The sequence below is a fragment of the Brachionichthys hirsutus genome, chromosome 8, assembly GCF_040956055.1.
Source record: "Brachionichthys hirsutus isolate HB-005 chromosome 8, CSIRO-AGI_Bhir_v1, whole genome shotgun sequence".
In the NCBI taxonomy this organism is placed as follows: Eukaryota; Metazoa; Chordata; class Actinopteri; order Lophiiformes; family Brachionichthyidae; genus Brachionichthys; species Brachionichthys hirsutus.
In genome coordinates, this window is record NC_090904.1 from 5,148,109 (window position 1) to 5,167,042 (window position 18,934).

Sequence of the window (18,934 nt, forward strand, 5' to 3'; positions counted from 1 at the left end):
CTACTTCTTTTTCTCCAGGCTGCATTTCTCCATCTTCTCCTCTGCCGGCTGACTCGCACTGGATGCCTCTGCTTGTGTGTCTGAAAAACAGAGACGTGTTACAGAACATAAAGGGCTGCAAAATAGGAACTCTTACAGCTAAATCATGTCAAACATTACTTTTGCAACCTCTCAGATCGATTGAAATGTGTTTAAGTGATTTCCTTTGCAATAAATCATGTTCCCTCCACCTGACTGAATTTTATAACGACTCTTACGTACCGGTAATTATTCCTGTAGTTTCATGCTGTTTAATAAATCTAAATAATATATTTTCAGTGAACAAATGATGTGGAGTCTGAAAGGATTAATTTCTTTCTAAGGCACTTTTGGCCCTCCTACCTGCTTGTGTGTTGCACTGCAGTGACGAGGGATCTGCCACATTGGTAATGCTGGAACAGTCTACTTTCTCCTTGGACAGGGGACACTCAAGCCCACCGGCAGCTTCTAATAGACTCTCCCTGGAGAACTCTGCAGACAGGAGAACAGAGGACAACTAGAGGGTGGAAAAACTACTCACTGTCACAAGCACTTTAATCGAAAGAAGTCAACTAGAAGTTGGAAAAAACAATAAAAAGAACCATTAAAAAAAGACTTAAATTGTACTTAATATAATCAAATGCATAATAATCATATAATACATGGTGTACTGAATTAAGTTGTGGAATCTGAGACAAAGGCAAATATGTTGAGAACGGAATCGACCATAAGGCCTCTCAGGGTTTATTTATATTGATCTTTTTTTATTTGCATCCTTCAGAAATAAAATGTTAATCTGAATCTGTTGGTGATCATTGGAAAACTGTCTTTTTTTATTTTATTTAAAGTGTAAATGCATTAAACATGTGAGGACCAATTACGTATAGCCCTTAATGACATTGGTGCAAAAATCTTTATTTTATGTAAATCATTTTGGCAATGGAGTTGAACCAGTAACTATCTCATATATCAACATACATTGTCTATTGTGTCTTCTTCTTGTCATTCAGACTTCATATGATGTGATCCAGAGTTTATGCAGTTACTCCACAACACGCATATTTATTGGGGTCTTGTCCACCAGCTTTTACACATTTTGCATTTTACATCAACAAACACCTATTAAAGCAGCAACAGACAGCTTTTCAACGAGCTGTCTGTTGAGACGTAGATAGAATTTATTAGCCATGCAAACAAAGTCTATCTTCAAAATCTCCAAACTTACCCTCCATTTGACAGCGCAGCTTTTCAAAGGCCTCTGCAGTGGCCTCATCGTCCCGTGGAAGATCCTCTCCTGTGGGAACAGAGTCGGGGCTCGGGCGCTCCGACAGGCAGCTCTCCGAGGAGCACTCGTCCCCAGCTCCCTGCTGCTGTCTGTACAGGTGGTGCTCCACCAGGAACTGCAGCTCTGGCAGGAGTCCGGGTGAGGGATGGAGAGGTGGAAAAGAAGCAGGGACGGAAAGATGAAGAGTTGTTAGAGAAAAAAAGAGGACCGACGTAACAAATAAAAGAAAAAAAAAAGGATAGCACAAAATCATTGCGGGAATGAAAGAAGAAGCGAGAAAAGCGGCGTGAGATGAAGTGAACCAAAGGGAGGATAGTGTGCAGGAAAGAGATTTGGTGAGCGTGGAGATTCAAAAATAAATAAAGCTCTACAAAACACCAATGTAGGCTAAACATTTCTAATAAATGTGCAAGATTTAATTAACACCCAACAATGGTTGGCGAGAGGGGATGGGTTAAGGGAGCAGAATAGGGAGATGATTGAGTTAATCACCTCCCTCACCCGCCTTCATCCACAGTGCTATTACTCTTATCTCCATGTCGCACACTGATTATCACCGGTTCCCTCAAAGAATTGATGCTGAGAGCTGTGAAACTAATTGTGGAATAAACATCCCAGAGCACCAATTTCCACTTGTCCTCTCATCGTTGTTCCCTCGCTTTCATATCTATGTCGGAACACATCCTCTGCTTTCTCCGCATTAAAACCTGTAGTTTTTATTTCATTGAAAACCTATGCTTTGCAATGTGAAGACACAAACAGTGTACAGAAATATGAAACGCTGGAGGAGCTTTGCTGTGATTGCATTTATTACTGTCGTTCTTCAGGCTTTATTTGAGTCCGGCAGGGTCTCTGGTATCACATGGAAAATTGAAATTGGGAGAAGCTATGGTCAGAAAATTTGGGATAATAAATCCTCGCTGAGGCAAGTGCAGCACTGATTGCCTTCATGGGTGAAAATGGGCACCCAAGTTAGATGAAACTTCCATCATTATCTTAGCTACTTCACCGAGAAGCCCGACGTTCCCTGACATGTGACACCCTGGATGTTAGATTTACTGCAAACTTTGCCCCACAAAGGATAGTTTCCCATTTTTTAAAAGTTGTTCCTAAATCTAGAATGGCAAAAAACAGAAGAGAACATTCAAAATGAGCTGACGTTTATATAGAACTGATACACATTTACCTTTCATTGTAGGTGTTCCTTTCTGTCCTTTTCGCCGTTGTCGAGGGGAGTTCAACAAGGCCGCCTGTAAAGCATCAACATTGTACATCAGCTACGGGCACTAAGATAGAAAAGCTCCCTTTCAAGGAAAAAAAAAGTCATTTTTTCAATCAAAATTTGTATTCTCTTATTTCATAGAACTTGAATTTGATTACCTTGTACAACTGGTTTGGGAGACGATCTTCATCGATTTCTGCGAGGAAGAAGAAATAATCAGTTTAGCATCGTAAACAATGAAAATCAGATCCAGAACGAACTGGCAAACAAGAGCCTAAATCCACTCGTGCAGCGCAGATCAGCAGCTATAAGCTGATATAGAATGAGCTCCAGCATGATGGTCGCAGACAGTAAATCTTTGCTCTGTTTTTGTTTGTTTAATGTTTTGTTTTTGTGTTATCATGTTTCATGGGTACATGTTTAATTTTTCCAATCGAAATTAACAATCTCTGCAATGCAATGCATATCCACTTTCACCAAGCTTCTATTTGACCTCCCAGGATTAAAGTGTGAGCTCTGTTTTTACAGAGGTGCAGGGCTGTTGTGTTGGATGACATTAGTTTTAATGTGATGATAAGGATATTCATCTCAAAGTAAAGAAATAACAGGAGAGAAACTACCATTACATGGCTGATCAAAATGTACATAAATTCATAATAAGTAATAATAAAATGGAGAAACATGGATAGAATGGCTTAACTAACTAACATTCCAAACAGTGGCTTTATTTACATTCAAGGCTGGCTTTATCTAGTCGCATTTAAAGCAGCCATCATTTGCATATGAAAATATATGAAAAGAGAGAAAAAATAATTTAATATTAGTTTTATTTTTATTTGTATTGCGAAATTTGTACTGTTAAATGTCGATGATTTATGTACTAAGGACTTTCAACTGAAACAAGACCGCAAGGGCTTTTTTGAAATGCTCCTCTTAGACAGGATGTTTGACTGTATTTGTACTGTAATACATGCTACTGTGTGACTGTACTTGTACGCTAACATTCTATCTAATACATATATTCATCATCATCATCATTCACTTTGGTATTACACTCATTTAAAGGTCAATTCACAAACACTGAAAAGTGAAAAGAAAAGCCAGATCACCTGCTGTCAATATGTAATACAATTACCCCATCTGTGATCAATAGTGAGGATGTTGAACCCAAACCCATCTCTGAGCTTCCATCCTTAGAATATTTTTCTAGGACAACATCTTGTTGCTTGGCAACATATTCATCCCTAGGCACAAGGAATATATTGTCTTTGTGTGTGTGTGTGTGTGTGTGTGTGTATTTTCTACTTTAATATATGCACTAGATTGTCTCTTTATTCATCAGTCTCTCTTTCTCTGCACCAAACTCAAACTCAGTGGTGTTTAACATATTAAACATCTCACACTTTCCTTTTTTTATTTAATTGTTAAAAAGATTAATCTTTACACTGCTCATGTTTTAAGTAAAGCATGAAACTGAACCTTATTTTTAGCCTCTCCCGGAGACAGAGAATCATTATGGATTTAGTTTCAAATCCAGCGCAGCAACTGGGCCAATCTTTCGAGTTACCACCTAAAGCAGTAAGATCTTTCAATTATTACGTGAAATATTTATTAACTGCTAAGTGACAACTGTTAAACTATGTCAGTCTGAGATTAGCGTTTCATTCCACCAATGTGGTATCTAATCTGTAATCTGAAGTATTTAATGGCATAATAAAAAAAGTTGTAAACAACAATATCATTTTGAACTCAACTCAACTTTATTTGTAGAACATTTAAAAACAACTGTAGCTGACAAAGTGCTGTAAATGTACGCTATTATTTATTGCTGTTATTGTTTTTGTTATAAAGACAGAAATAAAGATTGTAACTTCTCACAAAAATTGCCCAAAACTGACAACTGATTAATTACAGAACTATTACATATTCAGTGTCTCGAACATTTAAGCAATAATGTTAACAAATGATGATGCTCGGAGTAAAAATTGAATTTAATAAAATGTAAAATAATAAAATTGGTCGGCACGGCGGCGCAGTAGTATGCGCTGTAGCCCCACAGCAAGAAGGTCACAGGTTCTATTTTGACTTGCGGCCTTTCTGTGAGGAGTTTGTATGTTCTCCCCGTGTCTGTGTGGGTTCTCTCTGGGTTCTCCGGCTTCCTCCCACCATCAAAAACATGCAAATTAGGTGAATTAGTTACAATAAAATTGCCCATAGGTGTGAGTGATTGATTGTCTGTCTATGTGTGGCACTGCAATGAACTGGCGACATGTCCAGGGTGTACCCCGCCTCTCACCCGTTGATTGCTGGGATGCGCTCCAGCACGACCCGATAATGGACAAAGCGGTTCAGAAGATGAATGAATGAATTATTATTATTATCATGATTACTATTGTTAGTAGTAGTAGTAGTAATAGTAGTAGTATGAGGATGAGTAGTAGAAAGATTAAGACAAAATATTGATTTCACAGGGCTGATTTAGGCCATCTGTGCTGCTGAATGAGAGAGAGAGAGAGAGAGAGGAGGCTAATAAAAAGGAGTGCGACTCCCGCGTGACTGAATGTTTGACACCAAGCCAGACAGGAACAGACGAGTCATCTGACTGCTCTTCATTCAGCCAAGCCACTTTCATTTAGCTGCCTACTGCAGCTTGTGTTGCTTTATAGTTTCTGCACTCAGTTTAATGAAGAAAAATGAGAACATCATGAAAACTCCAGAACCCTGAGCAAAGCAGTCTGAACAGATAATCCTGTCATGTCTTTAAAAGTGTTTTATATTTGTTATGTCAAACAAAAGTTGATGAGAGAGAGAGAGAGAGAGAGAGAGAGAGAGAAATGTCTTCATTTCTATACAAATAACATGAGGCTCCTATGGTTGCTCACAGGTAGCTCATATTCATCGGAGACAGTCTTTTACACATATTCCTAAGAGAGAGCACAAGGTCCAATTTTCCTATTTATCTTACAGAATAACTAGAACTTCTGTGATTACAGCTCGAAGACAAAATGCTATTAGCAGAGGCAAGGTTTGGAAATCCCAAAAAGACGAGGCTGACAGCACAACAGGGGGAGAAAAAAGTAGTCGATTACCACAGGTCATTCTTCCAAGTTTGTGAAACTATGTTAGGCTTCATTTTATCTCACTCAAATTGTGCCATACCTTTTCAGTGGCAGCGGCTGATTTGCGGTTTGGTTTTCACAGTGCACAGAGCAGAGCAATCCGCAGAGAATTAAATAATGCAGGGCTGCGTCTGAAGTGGCACAGCATTACTGCCTCGGCACGTCCCTCATCATCATATCTGCACTATTCCATTCCCCATCCAGCACATGCTCACGCATGCTCTCTCTCTCTCCCTCTCTCTCTCACACACACACACACACACCACTGTCTAAATCTTTTTTTATTATTGTTGCTGTCCAAGACTTTATAATGTATGGCATGGGGTGGAGACACACAGAGAGAAGTAGCCAAGTGTGAGATTAAATATAAATGTATCATTATTTTAAAACATATATAAAATGTCCTACATTTCTTCTCTCAGTAGCACTAAATGCATAATTTGTTTCTGGCCCACAGTCACCAACATAGCAAAAGTACTGCATATTATATTAAAATAGTACTTTACTATTATAATATTACATTTGAGTCATCAGACGTATAAATGTGTAAGTTAATTTCTAAATGCATAATGAGAACTGTTATTGACTGTTATCTGCAGTCTTACACAGAATGTGCATGAATAAAATTGACCATATGTGAGGCCAAGCAGACGCAGTGTGCCTGAAACCAAAGCCAACGAAAAATGTAAAAGTGGAGATTAACACTCATTAACATCATCTAATAAAATCTTAGTCAACAGAGTTATTATTTTGCACTCTGTGGCTTTTTGTTCATTTTTCATTCTAGCCTTTAAGCAGTCCTCTCATTGAGCATCATTATTTCATCAGCTTTATCAGTGACAGACAATTATTGCTGTAGCAATTTATTGTTGCAGCTTCAGTGCCTTGTCTCTACTGATAAACATTTGATCTTGCATGTTTTATCTCGTTGTCCAATATTCCCATAAATTCCCTTTAAAGTATATTTATACTTATTAGCCTTTTATATTTATTTCTGTTTTTCCACTAATCTCTCTGATTTGCTTTGCTATAATAATTAGGACTTCCTGCCACACTTTCATTCAAACTCAACTCCACACCCAATTACTGAATCACAAAGACACATGCACATGAAATCACACGCAGTGTCACACATGAGGCAAATTAGTCAAAATAATAAATAAGAAGTGTAAGGGTTTATTCCCTAAAGAAGGCAATTAATTTTCTCGCTAAAAACACTCGATGTGCTGACTCTCAAGTGACAAAATGCTGCGATTTGAACAACACGCTGTGCCAGCAGGAATCCTAAATAACAGATTGATTAGAATTATTTTGATATGAAGAAAAACATTCTCATTCTTCTCATCTCGAGAACTTGCTTCCATTATTTCCAGCTGTTCCTCTTTTCAGAGCATGCTACGCTACACATCATGTTCACACAAAGTTACAACAGAGGCCAGGAAGGAAACGGGAAGCAAAGGGATGAATCATTGAACACGATGACTCGCTCAAGGAGCGCTGTTGTGTTTGATCAGTGAGATCCCATGAAAGGACACACATGGTTCTTTTGTTGCTCTGCTGCAGCAGGAAAATCATTTTAGTGGATAGCAGGAGTGACACTGCATCAGTCTGGGATGTTGTGACCCATACTGTGGATACGGTAAGTTATTGTCTTGATCTGCATTAAATTTGGGTCCCAAATGAGGTCACAAAGATCCAGCATTATTCCTGCAGTAAAGTCTTGATTTTTGGCTAAGGTTCTAATGATGCACAGTCAGCAGAGGTTGGTTGGAGTTTGGAGTGATCACTTCATTCATCTTCAGCTGTTTATCTGAATGCAGGCCAAGGGTTGCGCTGGAGCCTATCCCAGATGACGACCGGCGATACACGATACACCCCGGACAAGTCACCAGGTCATCGCATGGCCACACAGAAAGACAGACAACCTTCTCGCTCACGCTCATAACTATGGACAATGTTTAGTAACCAGTTCACCTAAATTCCATATTTTTTGGTGATGGGAGTACCCGGAGAGAACCCACACAGACACGGGGGGGGGGGGGGGAATAAACGCCACACAGAAAGATCCCAGGAGGAATCTTTTTCCAAGTGTCTTTGAATCATCGCATTGAATGCAACATCATTAAGCAAGATGTTGTGTTATCCTGTCACATACATGTTAGTGTACATCTCTGAGAGATTACTTTGTAGTAGGAACCTCTTAATTTCCTTTTTTTTACCTGTCAAACATCACAAAGAAGAACTGAATGCTCGGTTCTAATTAGTTAAGACATCTGTTGTTGTTGTTTTTGCCACATCAGCGCATCTCCAGATGTCAGAAAATAAAGAGTACAGTCATCAAAACCAGAAAACAGGCATGTGGGAAATACTGTGTGTGCGTGTGCGTGTGCCTTACCAGGTGATGACTGATCACTGGATGCCACTAAAGTGGCGGGTGTGGGTCTTCTTCTTCTGATCTGAAAATGTAAAACAGTTTTATTCTAGATTATAAATGCTTCCTGTTATGACCTTTAAAAAAAGAAATCATTGTAAAACCTCAAACAGCTCATCTAATATGTGCGTATTTCAGGCTGTACTTTTCTTTTCAGGCTGTACTGATACAGACTAGGATACCTAATAGGATATATTGTAACAGCCAATCAAAATACTCAGTGATACTCTGAAATTTGCCATATTTGGGCCTCAGTAAATCAAGCACAGTCAAGCCCTGCTGACTTATTACTGCTCAACAGCGATTTCAGACATCAGTTTCCCTGGCGATGCCTGCAGTCTGGGTGAAGCGTATTTTGGGTTTGGTTGTTGCACATTTTAAAGATGCTGGAGCCAGTTGAGAGCCACAGTGGATGTCACTGTGCGGTGCAGTAGAGTCAGCAGGACAGTCTGCCATGACCTACTTGCTCCTTGGCTCATGACTACTGCCGTGTAGCACTGTCTAGTATTCTGGGATAAAACATGAAAGACAATTCACATTCCACTCAAAAAAATCTCTAATCTGACTAACTCTAATCTGAATAATGAGAAGAGAACTGTGAGCATGAAATACATATAGCTGTTCAGCAAATATCAATGAACGCAGTACTGGATTATGTCTCCAAATATGTTTACACAAGATCTTTTGTGTAAAATAGTTTTAAATAAGTCTTCTTCTTCTTTTTCCAGAATCATGTCTTTCTATCTGCATTTATATCCTTCAAAAAACCTGTCACTTAGGATTTTAAGTACAATAGACAATTATTCACTCACTCACTCACACATACCCACAAACACAATGCTGACAGAGAGCTGAAAGAGTTGCTGACTGAACGCTGACTGTCATGTGAGCTCTCGTCCTCCATGCCTCGTTACTAAATGCTGGTTGTGCACCTACAAAGCAGTGCCGTCCACTCGGTCGTATAGCTGTACCTCAGCCTGCAGCTGAGTCACACGCTATTTCAAGTCAGCCAGAACCTAAGCTCTTTAATGAGACAATGACGAAGATTCAACAATGGCCGTACATTAAACCTCAATATTAACAACTGCTCTGATTGTGCCTGAAAGGAGCGGCACTGATTCATCATTGAATTTTTGCTCCGGACCTATAGAAAAGATAATTTGTAGTGCTAAACAAAATGAGTGAGAAAGGATGAAATAACAATGAACTAGTTCAAATCACAAGCCATCACTTCAGACTCTGTTCATCTGGAGTTTTTTGTCTTCTGATGCTGCATTCTTACCATGCAGGAAACCTTAGTGTCTCCAGGAGCACACACACACACACACACTGATATGCGTGTAGTTTGGAGCTGTCAATGGAGTCAAACCTCGATTGATAAGCTTTATTTTATAAATGGTAAATGGACTGCACTTGTTTCGTGCTTTCTACGCCTTCGCAGTGCCCAAAGCGGTTTACAATGACGCCTCACATTCACACACTCACACACACTGCAGTGGGCGACTGCGGCCATGCAAGGCAAGCAATTTGGGGTTCAGTGCCTATAAAATGCACAAACACTGATGCAACTGCACAAATAATTTGCTGATGAGGGTTGGAACATAGAAGAAGTTTAAATAGACAGCTTCGCTTTGTCGCTTATTTCTCTCTTTATCACCACTGACCGATTGAGTGGCCGCATCACTGTGAACGCTTTACCAAAAAGCCTGTGTATTTCCCATTCCATTTTCCCCTCACTCATAAATGATACTTAAACTCCTCTCCTAACCGGAGTGGGCACTCCACCCTTTTTCCGCTGAGGACCGTGGCCTCAGATTTGGAGGTGCTCATCCTCATCCCGGCCACTTCACAGCCGGCTGCAAACCACTCCCGTGCGAGTTGGAGGTCACTGTTCGATGATGCAGGTATATATAAACACCTCATCTGTAAAAAGCAGAAACAGAATCCTAAGGCCAATAAACAAGATGGCATTCTGTCCATAAATTTTAGGAATAAAACCGATGTTAAGGGGCAGTCCTGGCGATGTCGAACTGCAGCCGAAAACGAGTCTGACTTACTCTCGGCAATGCGAGCTAGACTCTGACTCCGGGAATACAGTGACTGGACAGCAATAAGGCTTCCATTCCATACTTCCGAAGCACTCCCCACCACTTGGGCCGTGCCAATAGGCAGCCACCACCACGGGAAAGCAATCGAGGCTTTCCCAACGGTGGGAGTGGGTCCTCAGCCAGACGTTCCCAGTAGACCCTCACTATCTGTTTGGGCCACGCAGGTCTGTATCCATCCTCATTGTTAAATTCACACTTTTCCCACAAGTAGTTGAAAATCTTATGGGGGATGATAATCACAATTTATCACTGAATTTGACTTAGTGTCGCATAAGACCATGTTGACCTGTTTTTGTTCTTTGTTTATTTGTTTGTTTGTTTGTTTGTTTTGGCAACGATCTAACTTCAGATATTGGGGGTCCACAACAGACTACTTTATGGTTTTAAATAGGGCCTTGAAAGTGGGAGTCCTTTTTGATGTCCTGATGACTATAAACATGAAAATCTTTAACATCTTTAAGGCGATAGTTTTGTGATGGAACTGGACGTGGCATCGTCTTCAAAGCTTGAAACTTCACACGGGTGTACTGAACCGATTCTCCATGCTTCAGATCAGTCACACTTGTAGAATATTTCATGTGACATCAAGCTGTAAGTTTTTTTTTCTCCAGATTTCGTAAAATCTTGAAAAATATTTGTTGTTTAATTTTTTGGTTGGGTTCTGTTTTATGGCATCTTTATTTTTATTTCTATGGGTCTCTTGTGTGTATAATAAATCTGTTGGCCTTGTATGCGTGTGTGTGTGTGTGTGTGTGTGTTTTGTTGCTGTGCCAGAAGATCAAAGCCTGAGCCCACACTAAAGCACAATCAACCGCGGCTGTGAAGAAGCCATTAAACCCAGAGTCATTGTTATTCTCCTCACCCGCAGCGGAGATATAACTCCCCGAGTCTTCACTCACACAAATACCACAGCTTACTCCATGTGATATTAATTCACTTAGAGATGCAAAGGATTGACCAACCCGTCTCTGCATCCTTGATAATCTAACCCTGACCCAAACTGATCATCACTTCTTACGCCTAGAATTAGCTATACAGAATAGAAGGCAACAAGAACTAACCACTCAGAGGCAGAGGTGTGTAGATTTAAAGACAGCCAAACTGATTCATACTTAACCTTTGTGGTTTGCTGACAATGACTTTATGAAGAGAAGGGACCTGTTTAATGTCACGGAATAATTACCCTAAGGATGGCAAAGATAAAGAATAATGTTACAGCTAAAAATCTAGATTGAGGAGTAAAGCGATTCCTGTCCTCTTTAAGAAAATAAGAGGTTAGATCTTCTGTATTACATTCAGCGCTCAGTTGTGACCTTCAGGAAAACAATGTGCTCACAAGTTTCCTTCTCTGATTCAGAAAAGGGCAGCATGCAATGAATTCATGCAGATAAAAAGGGTTTAAAAATAAAATGCTGCGACCACCGGCATTCAGAGGCGGCGCTGTGCTGTCAGAGATTCAGTACAATGCTCAGACAGTCATTCATGCGGTTCCTCATCCCTCATCCATCCATCCATTGTCTTGTAGATGAGGCAATTAGCCTGTCACTGAAATTCTAATCTCTATACTGTTCAGGCTAGTGTTCTCAGCTATTATAAATCCCTCTATTCAGAGCCAAATGAAGGAAAATTTGGCTCTGAATAGAGGGATTTATTGTATTAACAGGGCAATGAATACCCAGATCATGGACTTCTGATTTTTTAAATCCCAATTTCTTCTGTCCTTAGCCTTCACATCTCCTTCTGGATCTGATCCAGAATTAAGTCAGGAAAAAATATAACATTTTAACATTAAAACCCCATCTGTGAGGGTTGCTATGGAGACTTTTGCTGCAGGTTGATTTCTGCCCTGCACACCTGCGGAGGCATCGTTGAACTGAACGACACACCTGTTACACATCTCACCTAATCAGCTGCTGCCTCTCTGGAGCCGACTCTCTGGACGGTTCTCTGCCAGAATATCCTCAAGGTTTCCTCAGTATTTTCAGGCTCTCCCGTTCTATGTGTCGTCCTGTATGCCCTAGTTCTATCTTTAATACCTGAGGAACCAGATCCAATTGAAATAAGGATAAACTTTCACAACAAAATATGGGAATATGGGTTAAACGCGTTCTATCAGGATCACAGTCGGGATCCTGGATAATGGCCTTGTGACCATCTGCAGTCATTACTGGATTCATTAGTAGAACGCTGATAACGGACAAAGGAAGGCAAAATATTGTTTCTATTGCTACTAACTATCATGTTTTGTACTTTGACAACTTTCACCTTTCATACGTCAGCAACAATTGTATGCATTGTCTATAAATGCATCAAACATCAGTGAGTGCATGTGTAATGGTAATAATAATATGACTCATCATTATGAGCCTATGCCAAGTACTAGAAGTATACCAAGACAAATCAACTTTTCACGTATAAAAGGTTGGAGCTGATGGTGTGTAAGTGATGTACTTTAAATAGGTCCAATGGTCTGTTCTAATTACAAGAGAAAGACGGGTAGAGATCTCATTATGCTTCCGAATCACATCCAAAGCTTGAAAGGTCTGCTGTGTCAGCAGCTCTGAGGAAGGGTTTTAGCTGAAGCGCTAGCACAATAAAAACATGTGGTTTCTGCATGCATAGAGTAATGACCTTGAGATACAAGCAACGTTTCCCTTCCTTAGGTTGAGATTGTCTTCATGTTCGAGAGATATGCACAATGTGATTTTCTACTGCAATCCAAAGTCCTTTGTGGAAAATGGCTCCCCGGAGGTAACAGAGAGTGATGGTTATGTTCTCATTGAAGGACAAAAGATGATCAGTGCAGGGAACATGAAGGAGGGCACTGTCACCTATGAAAGGCCTGCAATAAAAGAGCACCTCAGTGCGAGCTGACGTGAGTCATCATCATTTCAGCAAAAAGAATGTAGACTTCATCATTCATATAAATATGAGAACATGGCCTGGTGTTAACACGATTATTTTTGCTAAACCACACTTTTATATTAAAGGTTATAATTGTAAGGTAGATAGCTTAGGTTAGGGTTAGGGGGGTTAGCGTTAGCAGGATCTCTGCTTTATAGCAGCCTCCTGTCATTTTTTTTCCAAGGGATTATTGATCTCTATTAAGTGGCTTGTTATTGAAGGGATTGTGAGCTGTGAGAAAGAAAAGAAAATCAATCCCACTCTGATGTCTATGTCAAATACAAAGCTGCCCGGAGACAGGTAATAAAGAGGAATAAACACATGATCAATCTGAAGCACTGCATGCATCAAACAACACATAACGACATTTAATAATGATAGGAATGTGTAAATAATGGCAGGGACCAATATCTTGGACTTCTCTTTTGGTCTCTACGGTGTAATCAGTACACTGTGAACTCGAATGTGAGATTGTGATAATGGTCACACACACTGTATGCGAGTGTGGATAAGAGGAGGAGTGTTAAATGCTGTTGATGTGAGGCTTGGACCTCGGGGAGGATGCTCTGGGTGGCATGTGGTTCCCTGCTGGGAGGTGTCAGGTTGCAGAGACTGCTGAACCATGGGTGAAGCCCCCTGAGCTGGATATTCATAGTGCTTTCAAACACATTTGCGTGGCTGCCCCCGAGGGGTCTTTCGGTGAATGGAAAATGCAGTGTAAAAGGGCAAAGTGTACAGGTCAAGCTACAGTAAAAGGAGATCTGTCAGCTGGTGCCAGAAGAACAGTAAGCATCAGGCTGGAGGTGTCGATTTCAGTGGCTGCATCCTGGAGTCAGACGTGTAGCTAGATAAGCAAAGACACTAATGCCAGTACACACAACACATTCGTGAGTTGTGATCACCTTATATTACCTTTAACAAGGAGGTAATTTATCTGTTGGTTTGTTTATTTTTCTGTCTCTTTTCGGACAACAACTATGACACTTTCTCATGACCCTTGGTGGGAGGTGGGAGAATGCAGTGTGGACGTATCTGAGGTTTTGGAGTGATTTTAGATTAAAGGGTGGGCTTGGGATTTTTTTGATTAATTTGATTGAACATTTATTCCTATAAAACTGGATGGACGAATGTGGCATGAGCCAGAGAATAATACAACTACATTGTGGATTCAGATAATGGAATATTTTGTTTTGTTTTCTTTTTGTTTTGTTTTGTTTGCTTCCTTTAACAAAGAAAATCACTTTTTCCAATAATATTAAACTTTTCATGACAGTTGTAAAAACAGATTAATAATTACAATGTGGATTTTTTATGCGCTCTAGTGCCATTAATGTTTACATCTGTCCAGAAACAGCATCTCTTATATTTCAATCGCACATATTAATAATAATAATAAAGCAGCAATTTAATGAGCTCCATAGTTTCAAGCCTGAATAATCACACCATCCACACTTTGCCACATTGAGTTTTAGTTGGATATTTTTATTTAAGCAGTACGTAAGGTTGGACAGTAGCTCTATGCATACTCTGATAAGCCGGATTGAATGTAAGACAGGAAAGCGTTTATCAACTCCCTTTTGTAAAACATGACCAATAAGTTACATGATAGGAAGCAGTAAACAGAAATCAGACTCTTCTAGTCATCATCATATCGAATTATCTTTTGACACACGTGGAGTTGCTTGCCTGTTATTTTTGACTCTACAGAATTTGGAGAATTGCATTGTGTAATTTCTTTTTGCAGGAAATAATGTTCTCTCTTCCAGTTCGTAAAATAATGCAGTCACCCTAAAAGCATTAAACAATTAGACTTACCTTCCACCTTTATGACACACTAAATGCTGAATTATATTATAAAGAAAAACTTTAAAGAAAAACTACTATGATTATTATTCCAATATTTATACCATTTGAGATATTATAATATATAATATATAATATTATTAATAATAATACACAACTGTCACCAAATTCTCAATCAAATTAAAGAACACACCGTCACAGTGCAGATGAGTCTTAGATAGTTCCTTACAAAATGCCTTGTCAACGTATAAATCTTCATCATACCAGGAGTTTTAAGTCTACCTAAGCCAGAAACAGACTACACTGTCCCCTCAACCATTAAATCACATGCCCTCAGAAGGGCAAACTTACATAACGTACATGCATAACACTCCACCTACAGAAATACCCTCAGCCAAACAGTCGAAGGCAGTGCATCCGAAGGGAGAGGGAAAGAAAGAGCAAGAAGCATGGACTCATTTATCTTTCTCCGTTTTACTCAAGGCTCATTCATTATGAATGGTCATCCCTGTTCAAGCCATATTTAAAAAGATATAGGAAAATGGGAGGTTGTTTTTCATTACAGTCTCTAAAAATGTGAATTGTTCCCACTGGGTTTAATTCTAACACGTTTTGTTTTTAAGAAAGCGTCATTCACAAGAGCCAGAAACAAATTTTTACACCATCATCATCATCATCATCGCCAACATCATCCTGCGACGACGTAGTTGACATTTCCTCCCATTGCTTAGAGCATTTTATTTCACACCCAGGTGATGTTGCGACACCAGCGGACAACTTTTGTCAGCGTCTCTCAGCCACACAGTGTGTGCAGCCGGGAACTCAAACCTAAACAACACCAACCCTCTTGGGGCTCAGCATAACGCCGCTCGCTGAGACGCTGCACCCGAAGGAGCCCGGCGGTGACACTCCAGCAGCAAAGGGAAAATTCAGTCTTAAATTCATCAGGATCATTCGAGCTCTGCATCCACAAGACACCGTTTGTCAAATGGGTCCAGGAAACTTAACTTTTGCTTTTTATTCCTCTTCTCTGCGCCTGCTTCCTCTGAGTACTGGAGGAATGGCTCAGTTTCTTCTTTATTTTTTGTAAGGTGACCAGAATTAGTTATTGTATCCCTTCAAATTCTTGCCACAGTGATTTTTTAATACAATTTCAGTTTAGTCACTGATACACATACAGGAACCATTAAAAGTCCTGGATCACTCAAACCACCTCCCACTTATTCCGTGCTTCCATTCCTTTCTCCCACTTCCTCACCTGTTCTGCCGCCTCTGGGTCCAGGTGGGTGTCCAGCAGGGGAACAGTGAACTGTATCTTCCTGGGGCTCCCGGTTTCCATGGTTGCTAAATCTCTCAGAGAGGAGGACACGTTGAAGTGGAGGAGGATGTGGTGATCCGAGGAATCAAAATCCGTAGGAGAAAAAGAGGTTACCGGTAAGTACCGATCGAAGCAGAGAATGAAAATAAGTCGGCTTCAATGGAGGAAAAACTGATTACTCTTGTAAGATTTTATTATTATTATTATTTTAATTCTCTCCTTTGCTTCTGTGTTTTTACACAGCTTCCACTGACGAACAAGCTAGAACCTTATTTAAATTCCACTCTATATTTCCTATCCTCAGGACCGGCTGGTGTTTTCTCTTGCTTCACTCTCCTTCAGCTCTCCTGGCTCTCAGCGCGGCGGCAAGGGCATTCTGGGATAGGAACACCTCTCCTTCACTCTCATTCGTTGTGTCTGACTCCACTCGTGCAAGTCCCACCCTCGAGTCACATTTCTTCTTGCCTGCATTGGATGTCTGGGATCAGGGCTGTGCTGTAGCAACAAGAGGAGAGAGAGAGAGAGATAATGACAGACATCTCCTCTCTCTACCATCCATGTGTTCGGAAGGAAGGCTGCAGGATTCAGAACTAATATTATAAAAATCATCTTCCAACATATTCTTGTATAAACATGGTGTTTCAGGCACAAAGAAACAGAATACACTGTTTCATGAACACGGTGACTCTTTCTCTTTCCTGTACACAATTGTATATGCATTAATTTGCATGCATTTTTGCCAAGATCAATGAAGTTAATGTTATAGACAAATGTATTTAAAGCTATGAAATATAATTTATGCTTCAAATATGACTTAGCGTCTTTTTGCTGCTTCCCGGTCAGAATCTTTTTATTGATCGCATGAGTGGCCCTTCATCGCACCTCTACAGGGCCCTGATATCTGACACCAGCCAGCCGCCATATGTCTCGTGTTTGGTTTCAGACTTTCAGTAGCCTTTTTGGTTTGCGTGTTTGTAGGTGGCCTGGAAATATTATCATTTTATAGGTGAATATTTTCATTTTGCGAAACAGCATGCAATTTATATTCTAAAGTTGTCATTATATTTGATTTCATCTTCTTCAAATCCTGAGTGCTCATTTTGGAAATAGATGAACAGATGTTTTTGCAGCTTTCTCCAGACACTGATCACTAGTCTTAGGGAAGATTAAATCTAGTTAGACATCTGTAGATGGGAGAAGCAATGAATATGTTTTTTTGCGTTTAGGATTACAGTTGAAAAAAATGAGGGAAACCCTTCAACTTAGAATCATGAAACCTAATCACTGCCATTAATTAATTGTCACTTCCAAACCATTAATTTATCAAAACAATTAATAATATATATTAGCGGTCAGCTATTGGATGCAAACGTTCGCACAAAATGCTTTAACACTGTTCCCCACAGGCCAAAACTGTTCAATAAGGTTTCCATTCTGAATGATAAGCATTGTCACTTACCAAAAAAATGTAAATAAAAATTGTAGGCCTATTTTTAACTTTTGCCATCAAATGGTTTTTTTTAACAGGCACAATGAGGCCAGCTCAGTGGAGTTTCCCGGATCACACAACTGTGCTGCCTCATAGTCAGCGTGACTCGGTGTCACTAGTCACTCTGCCAAAGGTTATAAGCAGTAGGTTAGATATGCTGTAAGGTTACTGAATCCAAAGGCATGTCAATAAACACATTATCATCCATTCCTCTTTTTCATCTACTGCTATTGCTTCTACTACTATTTGTCTGCTCCAGCTGTATCTCTCTCTCTCACTCTCTCTCTTTCTGTCTTGTGATTGCTGCACACAGATGCTTTCCCGAGGCCCCCCTGCAGACTCATGACAGTCAGATGAGTTGAGTCTTTCTTTAATTCAGCTGTCAGATGAGCGGATGCAGCTGCCCACGCAGCAGCACCCACACCCTGATTTCTCTCTTTGTCTTTGTGTTGCAACATGTTTCACATAACCTTGTATTTCTTCCACAGATCTCACTCTCTTCTCATTGAAAAAAAACAATAATCTGACCTTTTAATAGAATGGAAAAGTCAAAGTGTAATCAATGATTATCACCTCACCCGAAACACATATTCCTCATTATAGGTGCTCTGGCCTTATTGATGTACAGGTAAACTTACAAGTGCTGTGCTAGAAGTCCAGTCACATTGTGCTTTATTTTGCTCATAAACAATATAACTCATTTTTATTAAACACTAAAAAAGATCAGAGATAATGGTTTTGCCTACTGCATATAAAGATCCATTTCTGTATTCATACAACATTTGCGGAAAATGTTCAGAAGTCTGTTGGCTCCTGTAAAGTTTAGCCCTTAATATGTTTCCTAGCAACCGGTTTATACATGGTTACGGTCTTGGCTAATACATTTCTTAATCTATAATACAATGCAATTTAGTAAATCAATGGTGTGTGACTCGCAAGTAATTACGCAAGTAATAAAACATTTCTAGCCTTGCAGTATGTAAGAACCAATGCTTCTGTCATTGTTGTTGGATGGAGATTTGTAGAAATGCGTATTTATATATTTTCATTTTATCAACCTGTTTTTCCATCCTCTTTTCCTGTTTTATTATTTTTAATTATGGGCTATCTAAATAGTTTGCAATATTTTTCAAACTCCGAAAGCATTCGATGCTGAATTGTGAAGGCACGAAAATTTACAATTCAATGGTTTAACAGAGATAACTAGGAATATGCCCCAGTGTAAATTATCATATGC

The 18,934-nt window shown here is 39.7% G+C and overlaps 1 protein-coding gene across 1 annotated transcript; it reads right to left on the reverse strand.

The window, feature by feature from the left end:
• On the reverse strand, positions 1 to 16,229 carry LOC137898910 (protein phosphatase 1 regulatory subunit 1A-like). Its single transcript, XM_068742963.1, has 7 exons — positions 16,149 to 16,229; positions 8,040 to 8,100; positions 2,684 to 2,721; positions 2,490 to 2,553; positions 1,244 to 1,426; positions 382 to 510; positions 1 to 80 (listed from the first exon to the last, which is right to left on the reverse strand). The coding sequence occupies exons 1-7, from the start codon at positions 16,227 to 16,229 to the stop codon at positions 1 to 3; spliced, it is 636 nt and encodes a 211-aa protein (XP_068599064.1).
• Between the last annotated feature and the right edge of the window lie 2,705 nt (positions 16,230 to 18,934).